General features: G+C 39.4%; 1 protein-coding gene across 3 annotated transcripts in view; it reads right to left on the bottom strand.

Annotated features, from left to right (window-relative positions):
• Positions 1-14,749, bottom strand: part of LOC124168841 (synaptic vesicle glycoprotein 2A-like) — a 173,459-nt gene that overhangs the window by 5,132 nt on the left and 153,578 nt on the right. For all 3 annotated transcript variants that reach the window (XM_046547184.1, XM_046547182.1, XM_046547181.1), the window contains exons 7-9: positions 14,176-14,337; positions 11,204-11,427; positions 4,067-4,449 (exon numbers count right to left, since the gene is read on the bottom strand). In XM_046547184.1, coding sequence (XP_046403140.1) covers positions 4,067-4,449; positions 11,204-11,427; positions 14,176-14,337 — 769 coding nt within the window. The remainder of the gene's footprint in view (positions 1-4,066; positions 4,450-11,203; positions 11,428-14,175; positions 14,338-14,749) is intronic.

Here is a 14,749-nt window from a genome sequence, read left to right as displayed (position 1 = left end):
CCTGGGGGGTACCCTCCCCCCCAGTCGGGATACATTTTTGAAAGATGACATGCCTGTAAACACATTTTACATCATTTTGGCACTTAAAATTTGGGTTCCAGTAAAAGGTTAGGTTAAAATTTATTACATGTCAAAACTAGACAATAGTTATAAATATTTTTTTTATTTCTCTGAGGCTTTGGAAAGGGATCTATCCCCTTATCCCCCCCTAATCCCAGTGAGAAATGGGTGGTGGAATCCACGTGGAACCCACGTGGAATCCACGTTGATTTCAAGTGGATTTGTGGTGATTAGCATAAAATGTTAAACAGAATTTCTAATTTGTGGCTCTGGTGACAATGCGTCATTTATCATCCTGAAACCACACTAGTTATGTGAAAATGTACCGCACATTCTATTTTTATATAATTTGTGGAAAGGCAGCCATGAGAGCACATGAAAAATCGTAGACACATATATAGAAGGTTTAGATATAGAGTGGTTGAGGTTTTAATGGTTTTAGGACAGCACCTACTGCTGTTTTAATTTTTCCACCAAATTTCCACATGAGTTCCACGTTGATTCCACGACCAAAAACACGTGGCATCCACGTTACATCGTCCACGTGGGTTCCACGTGGATTCCACCAACCATTTCTCACTGGGATAGTAATGCCATTGCTACACACAATTGGAAGTAAACACAATTTGGGTAGTACCAAATACAATTTGTCATTGCTTACAATAGATTAAAATGAGTTCACCAAAGGGAAAATCCATGAAACATGCTATTACAGTGTAGCTTAATTCTATGCCTATTGTATCATTATCAATGCCTAGAAAAGAACCAACTGCAAAAGACATAGGGAGAAGAGGAAAATTTGGAATAATGGAATACAAGGGGGAAAATGGATGTGAAGGAGTTGGTCACATTTAGTCTAGGGGTGCTACAAGTCTTGAAGAGCCATTTGCGGGTGGATTCTAGGGTGTGGAAGTTAACCCTTTCGCGCCGGACCTTCGTTGAGGGAAATTCTTCCTCAGTACGAGTCTCTTGTAAGTTTTCTTTACTCCCCTGTACGAAGCTTTTTCGCGTCGACTGAAGGCAGTGGTTCCCTCCCTAACAATTTTTGGACCCAACTCAGTGGGGTGCAGATCCCTTTCCTCGGCCTCCGTCCCAGACCCTAGAGGAATTAAAAGCCCCTTCCTAGGATGAGTCCGCGGTCAACTGGCTAAAATATTAGTACAAAATATATGCAAATATTTGTTGTTATCATCGATTTTTTTACATTCAAAATGAATTTTGTGTTTCTTTTCTGAGCGTGCAGAAATTTTAAACGAAGTTCTAACGTTGATATAGATGGATTTAGTATATTTACTAGTTGGTCTATAACTCCGTTGATATTAACGTTAGAATTTTGTTTGAAATTTCCATGTGGTCAGCAAAAAAAGATGAATTCATTTACAGCAATAGATATGAAAAGTAAGCAACAAATATAGTTTTGGAAAACACACTGCAAATATCAGTAGTTGACCGCATGGAGAGGATAAGAAAGGGTCGACCTGAGTGGCCGAAGATGGGACTGGGCTCGCTCTAAGGCGGATCATGAGGGGCGACCGCGTCCGTGGGTCTAATGTGTCCCTTTTTTCGACCTGTGCCGCACAGGCCTGGCATTCATTGCTTAGGTTAGGAAAATTAACGCCGCAAAGGTGTGGCATTCGTTGTTTATGTAAAAAAATCCTCGCCGCACAGGTGTGGCATTCGGCGCGAAAGGGTTAAGGGCAGAGTCTGAGGATGGAAGGGTGTTGACTATAGACATCTTAGAGCAAGAATTAATACATATTGATGGTTAAGTTCTAACAACACATATCTCAACATTTGGCCGGTTTGAGACAGGTATCTTAAACAAAGTGTAATGACATTTAAAAAATAATATTCAAGCAAAAAACAACTCTTTCTTTGCAAATGAATGCTTCTCTTTCAGTTTTATGAATTTTTGGTTTTTAATTTCGGTGTGCAATAAAAAATATAAATAGTTTCTTTTGAGCCCCTGAAAAGTTGATATTTTTGAGATACATGTTGCTAGAACTCAGCCATCGATACATGTATGCTGAATGCGGCTATAGCAATTTTTCACATTTTTTGTTTTCAACATTTACACGTCATTTTCATGAGCTGTCTCTTGAAAATTATGTGCAAATGTTGAAACTGGTTGAGCGAATAAATAAATGTGGAAAATTACTATTTGTACCTCATTACTGTAAAACCTCTGTACATCGTAATGGAGGGGACCAAAATTTGGGCAATTTGATGTATGGAGGTTCACTTTAGAGAGGTTTTAGTGATAGGCACAATTTTTTCATATACTTTGGAAATGAAAGGTACTACTGTCTTTAAACCATTATATTTGTGTTTAAACAAACATGCATGCATTAGTGAATACAGTGCAACCTCGATATAACGACACCCCACGGTGCACCAATAAACACTCGCTATAGCGAATTGTCGCTTAACCGGAGGTGGAGCAAATAATAGCCAATATACCTATTGCAAACAGTTATACAGGAACAGGAGTGGTGCGGCGACAGATAAATTTCTATCCGATAAACGTAAGCATAAATCCAGATGAAAGGTGATGTTTTTTTGCATCACTAAATTTCCTTACTCAAACTTATAAACGCATAAATTTGAGACTGAGCACTCCATTAACTTCATTTCTAACAGATCGCTAGCAATTACAGAGATTAAGAAGTCTTGATGTAAGTTTTTCCGGCGGTGAAACCCTCGTTATGGCGAGAGCCAACACCAAAAGGGCCTCGTAAAAACGAATTTTTTAACATGCTTATTACAAGGTCAATTGACAGTGCACCGGCTATCTCTCGTAATAGCGGGGGTCTCACTATAGCCCGTACTCGCTTTAACGAGGTTCCACTGTATATATTTAGTATTTAATAATAATAGAAAGTGAGCACTATCACGTGATTTTTACCATGATTCGAGAGAAAACAATGTGAGCTCCCTTAAGTCAACAGTCACTTTAAATTATTAGGTTAGTTTTTTCTACCTTTTTTCTTATTTACTGTTAGGTATGCTCTCATATGGAAAAAAATGGCCTTAACTAATGGTCAACATGAAAATTACAGCACATTAAAGGTTTATAAGAAAAAAAATAGCGTGAAACATTTATCGCTTAAAATGTCATTCCATATAGGTAATTCTTGCTACATTAACACTTTGCGTGCCATGGACGTAATATTACGTCCTGCTAATCCTTCTGAGGATTGCCATGGACGTAATATTACGTCTTTCCATTTAATTGGCTTTGTATGTCTGAAGCCGTAATATTTTGCCCGTGGTACTTTTCCAGTTTACTGCTTAGGGGTTCGGTTTTTTCAAAAATCAACTGCTCGATGGAAAAAGAGTTCACTTTATGTCTTAAGGACGAAAAGTCCTCTGTCATCCTCATCTTAGGCCACTTAGTGTGACAATTCTTTGGGCCAATGGACCGTTCGTTGAGGGTGCATTGACCCTTTTTGTCATCCAGGATTTATAATGCTTTTCTTGGAACAATCCTTTTTTATGATTTCCATGCTTTAAATAGTTCAAATTGAGAATATTAAAAAAATTATTATGCATGTTATGGCGGTACATCATATGTTGCAACTTTTTTATTAAAAAAAAAACAGTAGGTTTTCATTGTTAAATTATATATTTAAAAATTAGCAATAAATGTTACTCAACTCATTTATAAAGAAGAGCAAAGTCCATTTTTATTGAAATGCACATCGATATAAATATATTTTTGATGCTAGTGTTTTAAAAAATGTACGAATGCAGTGAAATGGCTGGATTTTTCAGTAGGACTTTAAATTTAGCAGCCGGCACTCAAAGTGTTAATGGTCTCTAGTGGTCCGATTTGCGGAGGTAGTTAGGCTGTCTTGGTGGTGTCCCTTTGGTATGATAAGTGGAGGCTTTGCGAGATAAAGAGGTTCACTACACAGAGGTTTTATTGTACAATGAATTTTCACAAAGTGAACTCGTCAACAATCGATTTGATCTTAATAGTTTATGCAAAAACTGTGGAACATACCTGCCAGGCGGCTCCTTCTCATCCGATCGACAAGACAAGCCGAAGCCACGGCACCAGGCAGGAGCGCAAGGAGACCAACGATGACAGCTCCGAAGCCACCACCCAAGAGGGCTGAAGCGCTGAAGTCAACGTCAACCCTGGGGCAGCTGGAGACAAGGGAGAGCACGGAGTTGTTGGCCAGGTGGCACCCCTCCAGGAAACGCCTCGGGGAGGAAAGATCTGTGTCGACAAAGTGGCTGCCAATCACCGATGATCCGAGGAAGAATGTGCGCGAGGCACGGACGGCCGCAAACGTGCACCCCTCCAGGGTACAGTTGGAGAAAGCCACGTGGGAAAGAGTTACGTGCTCAAAACGGCAGCCGGAGAAGTGAGAATCAGACCACCTGAGGGATATTCACGATGCGATTAGAAAATAAAAAAGGAAAGAAATGATTTTAAAAAAAGATTAGATTTAAAAAATCTGGGGGGGTGGTTTGAGGGAAATAAATACCGTATAAGCGCGTGTAAGAGGCGCACCTTTTTTCCCAGACATTGCAGCCGAAAATGGGGGTGCGCCTCTTACACAAACTTCTTATCTCCCCCCCTCCCCTTCACCGGTCGCAAGTCCAAGGGGAACTGAGTGGCCTTGGTTTTCAGCGTGAGTCAGTCATCTGAAACCCTGGGTCAAAATCAAACGGCAGGTAGGGGAGTTTATCCCTTAGTGACGTATTTTTTAAATGCTCCTGTTTGAATTTCTTGCAAGCATCGCGCCGTCACGTCGGTACCCCAGAGGTGAACATTGAAAAGATCGCGCGGGGTTTTTCGCTCGGGAGCGCGCGCTAAATTTGCTGCCACGAGTGGGAATCCCGCGGCATTTATACTGCATAGTGTAATCGCTTATCACACGTATAGAAACGCGTCGTTTTGAAGGACATACCTGGTTAATAGTCAACATCTGTCTTGCCGAGCAATTTCCATTACGTTGACGACCTGATTTTTCAAAAATCATCTTCAGACGCTAATATGAGGATTTTTGCAACTGAAAATTATATTGGTGTCTAAACCTGCGGTTTAAAAAATTCGAACGAGTGCGTTCATTATTGGACTAAATGGTGGATAGAAGAAATCGGAAATGCTTATAAGTGAAGAGCGCTGAAGGCGAGGTCGAGGGGAAGGAGCGAGCTCCCTCCCCTCCGTATTTCAAGCTACGAGGCTATGAGCGAAGGAGCAAGGGAAGAATACGTCCGATCTTGCATGTGACGTCGTTGCCTTTAATGCGAAGGGGCGAAGGCGCAGCAATGTGATATACGCAGTTTGCGTTGCCTGAAGTTTCCAGTCCGTCTCGTCTTGTTTGAATGCGCTTATGCTACGCTTGTTTCTTCCGAAATTGTGCTGTTTGGACTATGTTGAATATTAGTAGCCTTGTTTTGGCTATAAATCTTTGTGTCAATCAATTAGAACTCAAAAAACTTAAATGCTGTCAGATAAACATCGCGTTAGGTCAAATTCTTTTTAGAACCTCGTGCGTGTCATACAATTGCTGAAAGATATCGAGATATCTCCGAGCTCGGAAGGTGACTCACCTAGCATTTGACCTCCAGAAACTCGGGGAATTGAACCTGGTAGACCGAAAAAGGTCAGTTGGTGGAATGGGGTAGGGATGAAACACGTTTCCATTGTTCCCCTGTAACTTGAAATTTTCCTATTTTCCTGTGGAGTCTCGGAAAGGAAAAAAAACGGCTGAGGCATTGGCTGATGGAGGGCCGAGTGTAGTTCCGTTAGGCCCCTTGCACGCACACCGATTTTGGACAGCCGGTAAAATATCGGCCGATATTTTACGGGCGAAGCGATGCTTGCACACACGCCAGATTTTTACCGGCCAAACGATAAGTTGCTATGTTTTTTAGCCGGCGACCCACAGTGACAATGGCCGGCAGCTCACCGGCATTTTGCCGGTGCCGGCGCGTGGTCGGTACGTGTGCAAGCTCCGATGCTCTCCCATTGTTCACTATTGGAATGTGGACGGCCGATATTTTACCCGCCGTCCAAAATCGGTGCGTGTGCAAGGGGCCTTAAATCTACGACGTGGTTATTATCCTACGGCGCTGAGATTGCCCCGATTGTTGTCCAATCTCTTGGAAGGTTCATGCTATGTGCCTGTCGTGTTTTGCCCTAAAATTTTCCACGGCTGCAATTCTATTGCAATACTTCTGCGAGAGCTTTTAAACAAAATTGTTCGTGAGTAGGACAAGCAACGTAGAGCGATGGCGTATGCGAAGAGGGGATCGGAACTCTTTCTACTCCCTCTTATGCCGCTATTACCGCCGCAGTTATCAAAATTTCCTCTTTCAAATAGTACTGAAAGAGGAAATTTCGATTACTGTCGAAATTCCAGGCATACATCAGCAACACCGCATGATAGGATAAAAAAAATGCCGCAAAATATTTTCTTTATAGCTTCGATCCTCAAAATAGGGGTGCGCCTCTTACATGTGTGCGCCTCTTACACAAGCTTATACGGTAATGCACAGACGTAATAGGAGCACAGCACACTCTAGAATGAATATAAGGTTGCAATTGAATCTTGTCAGTATCAGAACGAGCACGGAAAGCATAGGAGACGGATGATGCCTGTCAACAAATGTTCAAGAGTATTGGCCATGTTCTGCCTAGTGTTTATATTCTGCGCTTTGGTGCTTGCTTTGGCTGACACAGGTGAGTACCGGCAGTGGAGCAGCAGGGGTTTTGGAGAATAAAGCCCCCCCCCCCCAGAGCTCAGAGAAATTTTTAAGTTTAACCTATTTCACTTTATTGCAGTGGCGCAGTGAGGGGGGGGGGGGGGTTTGGGGGATAAAACCCTCCCCAGAGCTCAGAAAATTTTTAAGTTTAATCAATTAGAAAATGTGCCGATAAAATAAAACTCTTCATCTTTGTTTAAAGTATACCGGGACTAGCCGTGGTGATAACTTACGGGAGCCACCCGCAATGCACAATCGTGCGAAAGATCCACAGAGAAAAAATCATTCGCCTTGACCGGGATTTCGCACGATTGTGCATTGTGGGTGACTCCCGTAAAAGTTATCACTGCGTCTAGTCCCAGTATACTTTAAATTAGTCAAGAGCGAACACCTCTTTGTGTTCTATGTCTTGCCCATCTCTCCGGCTGTGGCACTGTGCGCACGATTTGGACTGCTTGTGGTATCATATGCTCAGCAGTCCAGCAACTTCTTGTGCGGTAGTGTCCGAAAATATCCACAGGGAAGAATGACGCCTTGGTAGCTTAACTGGCTAAAGCACTCGACCGGAAATCGGGGGATCCGGGTTCGTATCCCGGTCAAGGCGAATGATTTCTTTTTCTCTGTGGACCTCTTCATCTTTGGTTGCTACCGCCAGCGGCGCAGTGAGGGGGCGTTTTTGGGGGATAAAACCCCCCCCAGAGCTCAGAGACATTTTTAAGTTTAACCTATTTCACTTAATTGGATTAATATTACTTATAGAATAGTGTAAATTAGGGATAGAGGGATCCAGGATTTTTTTCGGACCCGGATTCGGATCGGATCCTTGATTTTCGGAGCTGGATCTTTCGGATCGGATATTTTCAGATCCAAATGCATTTTCAAATTCCTGTCGCTGATATTCCCCGATGATTGTTCAATTTCTTGGGAAGAATCACACTATGTGCCAGTCGTATTTTGCTATTTTTATTTTCCACAGCTGAAATTCTCCTACGTGACCTCTGCGAGAGCTTTCAAACAAAACGGTTCATGAGTAGGACAAGAATCGCATGCGATGGCGCATTCGAAGATAGAATCATAACTCTTTCCACCCTTATTGCGCGTTGCACTCACTGAAGATATTATTCAAAGTTTCGGATCCAGATCCGATGTCTTCGGCAACTTTGGATCCAATGTATCCGATGAAGGGCAATATCTGCGGATACTTGGACCCGAGGTATCCGATCCAACTATCCCTAGTGTAAATATTAATAAAATATCCCTCAGAAGGCCGTAAAACTCACCATTTTGAACCATTTATCTGAAAAATTTTCTAACGGAGGGCCCCCGCACCTCCCGCATACCGTGGCGGGTATCCACACCCTCAGACACCCTTGTGTTTTACACCCAAAACCCCCCCTACCCTTAATTCCTAGCTGCACCCCTGACTATCGCATTAGTTGTAGTGGTGAAGACAAGTGTTTCCCTGGCACTATTGCGTTCTCCAGGTCGAAGATTCTTTATCGTGCCAGCGAAACTGTTGTCTTTGCCACAGTAACCAATGTGGTAGTAACTGATAATGAACAATTTCATCACACACTACAGAAATTTCCATTTTCATGTCTGAGAAAATACATAGATTAAAATTATTTTTCTGTGCTGAAATTTTCAGTCCGACTCCAATATTCCTAATGAATAATAATATCCACTCTGAGCTCCTAACTAAGAAAAAATAACAGGATTTTTCATTTTTATCTCCACTTGCCTCAAAACTACTTATAAATATTTCATGAAAAGGACATACATATTTTCTGACTGTATTTGTTATATGCATTTTCTTGTCTTTGGACATTTTCATTTTGACCAATTAGAATCTCAGCTGAATCAGCGAAAAGTAGGTGGCAACTTCAGCATTTCCAAGATACTTAAGATATGTCAAAATTGATTCCTAGGTAAATGCAGACCGATTCCAAGCGATTTATCTAATTAAGTAAAATGGGTTAAAAATTAAAAATTTCTCTGTGATCTGGGGGGGGAGGTTTCATCCCCCAAAACCCCCCCTCGCTGCGCCACTGAGATAGGCAACGACCGCATGATGGGATTGTGATCACACAGAGTGATCATGCCAATCCACCATCCATGAAGTTCGGAAAACAATACGGGGTAATTCCCAAAAAGGAAAATACTGTATTCCTCCGAACATAGCCCCCCTCTGAATATAGACCCCCCTCCCTAATTTTGAGGCTTGAGTTTCGGGAAAAAATTTAAAAAAATGTGTTTGAATATAGTCCCCCCCTTAACTTTAATCACGGGCATTTTGGGAAAAAAAGGGGGGACTATATTCAGACATAAACGGTATAAAGCTCTCATGTACATACTTTTGCACATCATTCATCATATAGCCACAGATATGTGGTTTCTTAATTAAGTGAGAATTACATTTTCATGATAGGTTTGTAAGTAGTAGTATGGTGGATAATGAAAAAATCCTGGCATTTGGTCTTTGGTTGAAGTTTGGAGTGAATGCATACTGTTAATCATTGAGATTATAGGGATTGGAAAGAAATTTTTGGCACAAAAAAATTTCTTTCTCTCCTTAAAATATGAAACTGGTGTGCACAGCTTATAACACTAATATTATTGTTATTTCTACTAATTGGAAAGCATAAGCCAGTTAAAAACACATGAAAATAAATTAGCTCACATAGATATATGAATGATGAATGAGGTAAGTTTTATGAAAGAGCATATTAAACATGATAAGCAGAGTAATTACAATTATCTGACACCAATTAGTACATTAAGCATTACATGTGAATAACTTTTAGCACTCTTGATTAGCAACACACAACAAAATATATTTACAACTTTATTCCAAATTAAAAGTGTTTGTTTATCACTAAAAAATATAATTTAATGCTGGTACAGGTCATTTAAAGGTTAAATAAGACATTTACCATCCAAGAAAATATTTCACTACCTAGGTTTCCACTGCATTAGGTCTCACTTTTTAGGCTTTGATAGTGAAAGTTAAACCCATTATAATTTTCCCATCGAATTTATTGGGACTACTACACAAATATTTTATTCAAAATGACTTTCCAAGAATAATCTGAAATTATTTCATTTATTTGAAGCAAGTATATGTTCAAATACTTCATCTAGTTATCATAACAAGCATTTTACAACCACAGGCTCCTTACTTCCAAGGGGGCTACAGGCCATTCGTCAGTGAGCAAAAAGGCAAAAGACTCAGCATTCAAAGGGAAAAAAATACTCCCTACATCTTATGTAACCTGTTTTATAATGCTTAGTTAACAGCATTAAGTGCAACATGATACAACTGTAACTTTAACTTGGGAATATTTGAAAATCACTGTCATGGAAAGTAGATCAGAATAAGGTTTAGTTGAACTGGGAATATTTAGTAAAAGAATTTATCAACCTCTGAATATCAACTTCAGGTGGGTACGCTTGCGGCAACTTGCATCATATTATACATTACACTCTTGTTTGGTGGCATTTGTTCAAATCCCTGTGTTCCCAGATATTCAATTTTCAATATAAGAATGGCACTGAAGTCAGTATTTCCTATATTCAATTCAATAATCCACTGAACATCTCACTGGTTATGTGACATCAAAGAGAGTTTGACAAAGAGTGGAAGGTGCATTTCACTTGTTTATTGCTGATACCACGACAGATGATATTGTAAATAACCTTAACATTTACATTCACAGTATAAAAATAGTGGGCCAAAAATTGTGAAAAAGAGATGTAAAATAAAGGCAAATAGGAGGTAGTGTCATCAAGAGAAAACTCAATTCAGACATGAGATACACCGGACTTTGATATGAAATAAGAGGATTATCAACGTACTTTCAATGTCATAGAAAACAATATGCAACTATAATGCCTTAATCAGCTATACCACATCAGATAGTACATTCACATTAACAACAGGAATGCAATTTACTTTTGTAAAAAAATGCTATGATTGTGGGAGTGAATTTGGAGCGAATACAGGAAGGTTAAGTATAGCTTCCATGCCCGGCAAAATTTTAACTTGACATGACAAAACTGAGTGTTAGTGCAGTGTTTAATTTCAGCCGGAACATGCTGGAATGGCATTCCAGCACTTCTCAGCAAAAAGTGGGTATTAAAATTCAGCGTTGCACTGGCAGTTTAAAAAATGTTATATTTTTTTACATTTGGTAAAACATGATTCCTCATTGTACCTTCTATTGCAACTTTATAAAAATTGGAAGTTTTGGGTGGGGGGGCTTACATATGAAAATTATATGTGGATTAAATGTATGGGTTTACGTTCTAACAGCTAAAATTTTAGAAAATAAGCACTGCATTAGTGTAATCCTAATGAGAGGACTGGAGTTTAAATGAAATAAATGTAAAAAATGTTAGCCAAATCAGCATAATCTCTCACCGAACATTCTCGACGGAACGGTTGAATAAAACGCCTTCATAAGAGAGCCCGGTTAAGACCCGTGCCCTCGATGCAAAAGCACGGGCTTCCATAGCCCTTGTCCTTTCAGGAATAAAGGCACCGAGGCCGAGGTGAGCCATGCAAGCAGTGGACCATGCCAGGACAAGAAGCAAGGTTCTTCCACCATTTGGGGCCACAAACAGTTGAAGGAATGAGTTGCGAAACTGTAGGTCAGTGAAGAAGAGAAAAGAATGCCGTAAGCTACTTGGATACTTTTGCAAACTCTTGTTTTCACACAGAACAGCTACAGAAATTATGGGTTGAGAAAATATTTTTAAGTGCATTACCATTTATTCTGAATTACCCCAATTCCTACATGTCCACAGAGGAAAAATCGTTAGCCTTGAACGTGATTTGAACTTGGATGTCTCGAATTCTGGCCAAGTGGTTTAGCCAGTTGAGTTACCGAGTGATAGAGAGTCAATCCCCTCCGTGGAAATTTGAAATATCACCGTGACTAGTCGCGGGTGCACTAGAATTACAAAAATTCCCTAATACCTCAATCATTCAGTCAGTTAAAAAGCATTTTTAAACTGGTAATGAAACTGACAACTTCAGGCCTGAGCATTGGCATGGCCAGGGGGGGTCCAAACCCCCCCCCCCAAATATAAAAACAATCATTTTTCCTTCATAAAAGAAAATAAAATATTGAAAATTATTAATTTACTTAATATTTCTTTAGCAAATGAAGTTTTTTTGATCATGAAAAGTGTTAAAATTAGTTTAAAATCCTCTACTTAGTACCCTGTTTTTCAAAAATTTCCCCCTCTGATTTTGGATCCCCCCTGAAAGAAATTCCTAGCTACATCACTGGCCCTCAGTGCTATCCAAGTTCCTTATTTACCATGGCAATTATAATTTCCCATGGCCATTTCACCTCCATTCATGAGGCAGGGTTGAAATATGTATTACACAATACTGCTATGTTGGCTTCCACATAGGTTTGAAGATCTCAACCGGTAATGGCTTGATGGAAGTCCTATCTCCCTCATTTATCCATGTTAGATGGACCCCAAGTTTTACTTATAAAATAATTCAGAATATATGGTAACTTCTAGCACACTGATTATTTTATAGACAAGAAAGTTAATCAATTATTTATCAACATAGAGTTTTTAGTAGGTAGCTCTAATATAGTAATCTATGATAAGCCAGTGTAAACAGTGAACTTGTGATTACACAACAGTTAAAGATCTAATAGGATAAAGCAGATAATTTAGTACAGTACATTTTATTTTTAATCACACAGTCAAATATCTGTAGAATTTTAAAAACACACAACATCAATTGTTAAATCAAAACATAATTATCAAAAAATCATAGGAAGCTTTACTTGACTGAGATAAAGTTCACATTGCAAGCATTTATGGTTAAGCTCAGCTTGATCTTCAACAAAAAACACTGTTAGGGTGAAAATTACTTACAAAGCAAAATATACAGTCACTACAGACTAACTCATTTTATCACAAACAGTGATTACAACATTGATAAAGAAGTATTTAAAAATTAAGATTAATTTTTCAATGATTATGTTAGTATTCTTTCCTCATTGATTACAGCCCAATCCTAGAAAATATTTCTGCCTGGAGAATGGTATGAATTTTCAACAGCAAAGTGAGAGAATATAAGATATGGAATATGCTCTTAAAGGCTCTGCCAAGAACAAAAATCCAGTGGGGTTTATTTCAAATGAAGTCATAGTTTTTGGGGGCTCATTCGGAAATGGCGCACTTTGGACCCTATCTTCTACACATTTTAACCCTCGAGCAGGCGCACCGGCATATAAAGTACGCATATCTTCGAAAACCAAGGATTTCAACATTGTACATACATTCTGGTCTAAAATAGCCGCTTGTATTCTTACAATGTACTTTGACTGTCTATAGTGCGAGTTTTCAAAGCCCGAATATTGTACCTAATTTATTTTTATACCGGCAAGAGGGACCCGACACCCATGGCATACAAAGTACACTGTGCAACCGGCAGCGTACCAACTATACCACCTGCATACCTTTATATCTGTATCACATGTACAAGCTTGAACTAATTTCTACAAATTAAGACAATTTTTAAAAAAATCAAGTGTTACCCAGACGGCACAGAATCCTCCGTATCTAATTCGTATGCAGATAGTATCCATAGACTACCGCTCCGTCGCTTGTCGTCAATGGATACTATCTGCATACGAATTAGATACGGAGGATTCTGTGCTGTCTGGGTATCATATAAATTCTATATCGTGAACAAAGTACGCCACACGCCCAGTCATGTAAAAATATCAGGTGCGCCCGCTCAAGGGTTAAGGGCATTAAACCCCTTTATCCCTCTTGATACAGCTTAGATGCTCTTGTATCCTAATTGATGTTATTCACACAGGTTGGTTTTTTGATAAATACAGGCCTGTGTGACAGCCCTATCATGGCTGGTCATATGAGAAGACAGCCCACCAATAAAATGATTTCTGAACTTAAGAACATAATAGGTAGACTGGTTGATGTAGTAAAAGACTGGTAAGAAGAATAGCCCAACCCAACTCTGCATAAAAATAATTCCAAACTGTTACCATTCAATTCTGTTCATATTTTACAACCATTAGTTACTTATCGCCCAATCTTATTGCATTCAAACCTGAAGGCTAGCATGAGGGTAGAACTCTACCCAAACTAATCTGCAGGTATGTAAAGTAAATATCATAGAATCAAGGTAAGGGAAACGATTCCTTTTCCTGTGTCACCTCACATTTGGAGGATATTTTGCCAGACAGTCCATGAAAATTATTTAGTTAAAAAATCATTCATAAAAGAAAATTAACGCAAGGCTCCAATGTACTGCCAAAGATTTAAGATTTCAATCAAATGCATGTAGTACATTTTTCAAAAATTCATCATGGTGAACATGGTGTGATTTCTTACCATTTCCAGGCCATGGGTCATATCCCCTAGAACTGACTTTCCTGGAGATGGCGGAGAAAGTAGACCAGGGGGCAAAGGTGGTCGCTTGCCCCCTGGAACTTCTAATTCAGAAAGTTGATACTGAGGAGAGGCATTTCCTGCATTGTTTCCTTCGTATATTCTCTGCATAACATCATGAAAATAGACAGGAGTGGGTATTATTACATAATTTACATAATGCCGAGAAAAAATCTAAGGACATCTAAGGCAATAATTATTTACTATTTATTTTAAATAAGGTGTTTTTTGCTGTATTTTATCTAAAAGGACCCTAGTTCAAATACTTTTTCCTATGCCCGTAAACTTTGAAAATGACAATTTCACCAAGAAATTCAGACTTTTTTCTATCTCGAAATTATTAACTTGGAAACCCCTCAAAACAAAATCAAGTTTTGCAATTCAGACCCACATTATGAGATCAAAAGCTTAAAATTTAAAAAAACGGTTCACATCAAACAAAACTTGCAACCTTTTCTGATGTATGTGTATACCAAATTACATCAAAATCGTTCAACAAGTACCAAGAATTAAATAT

The sequence above is a fragment of the Ischnura elegans genome, chromosome 12 (assembly GCF_921293095.1).
Source record: "Ischnura elegans chromosome 12, ioIscEleg1.1, whole genome shotgun sequence".
Lineage (NCBI taxonomy): Eukaryota > Metazoa > Arthropoda > Insecta > Odonata > Coenagrionidae > Ischnura > Ischnura elegans.
The sequence above is the reverse complement of the archived record's forward strand: the minus strand, read 5'-3'. Positions and strand labels throughout refer to the sequence as shown.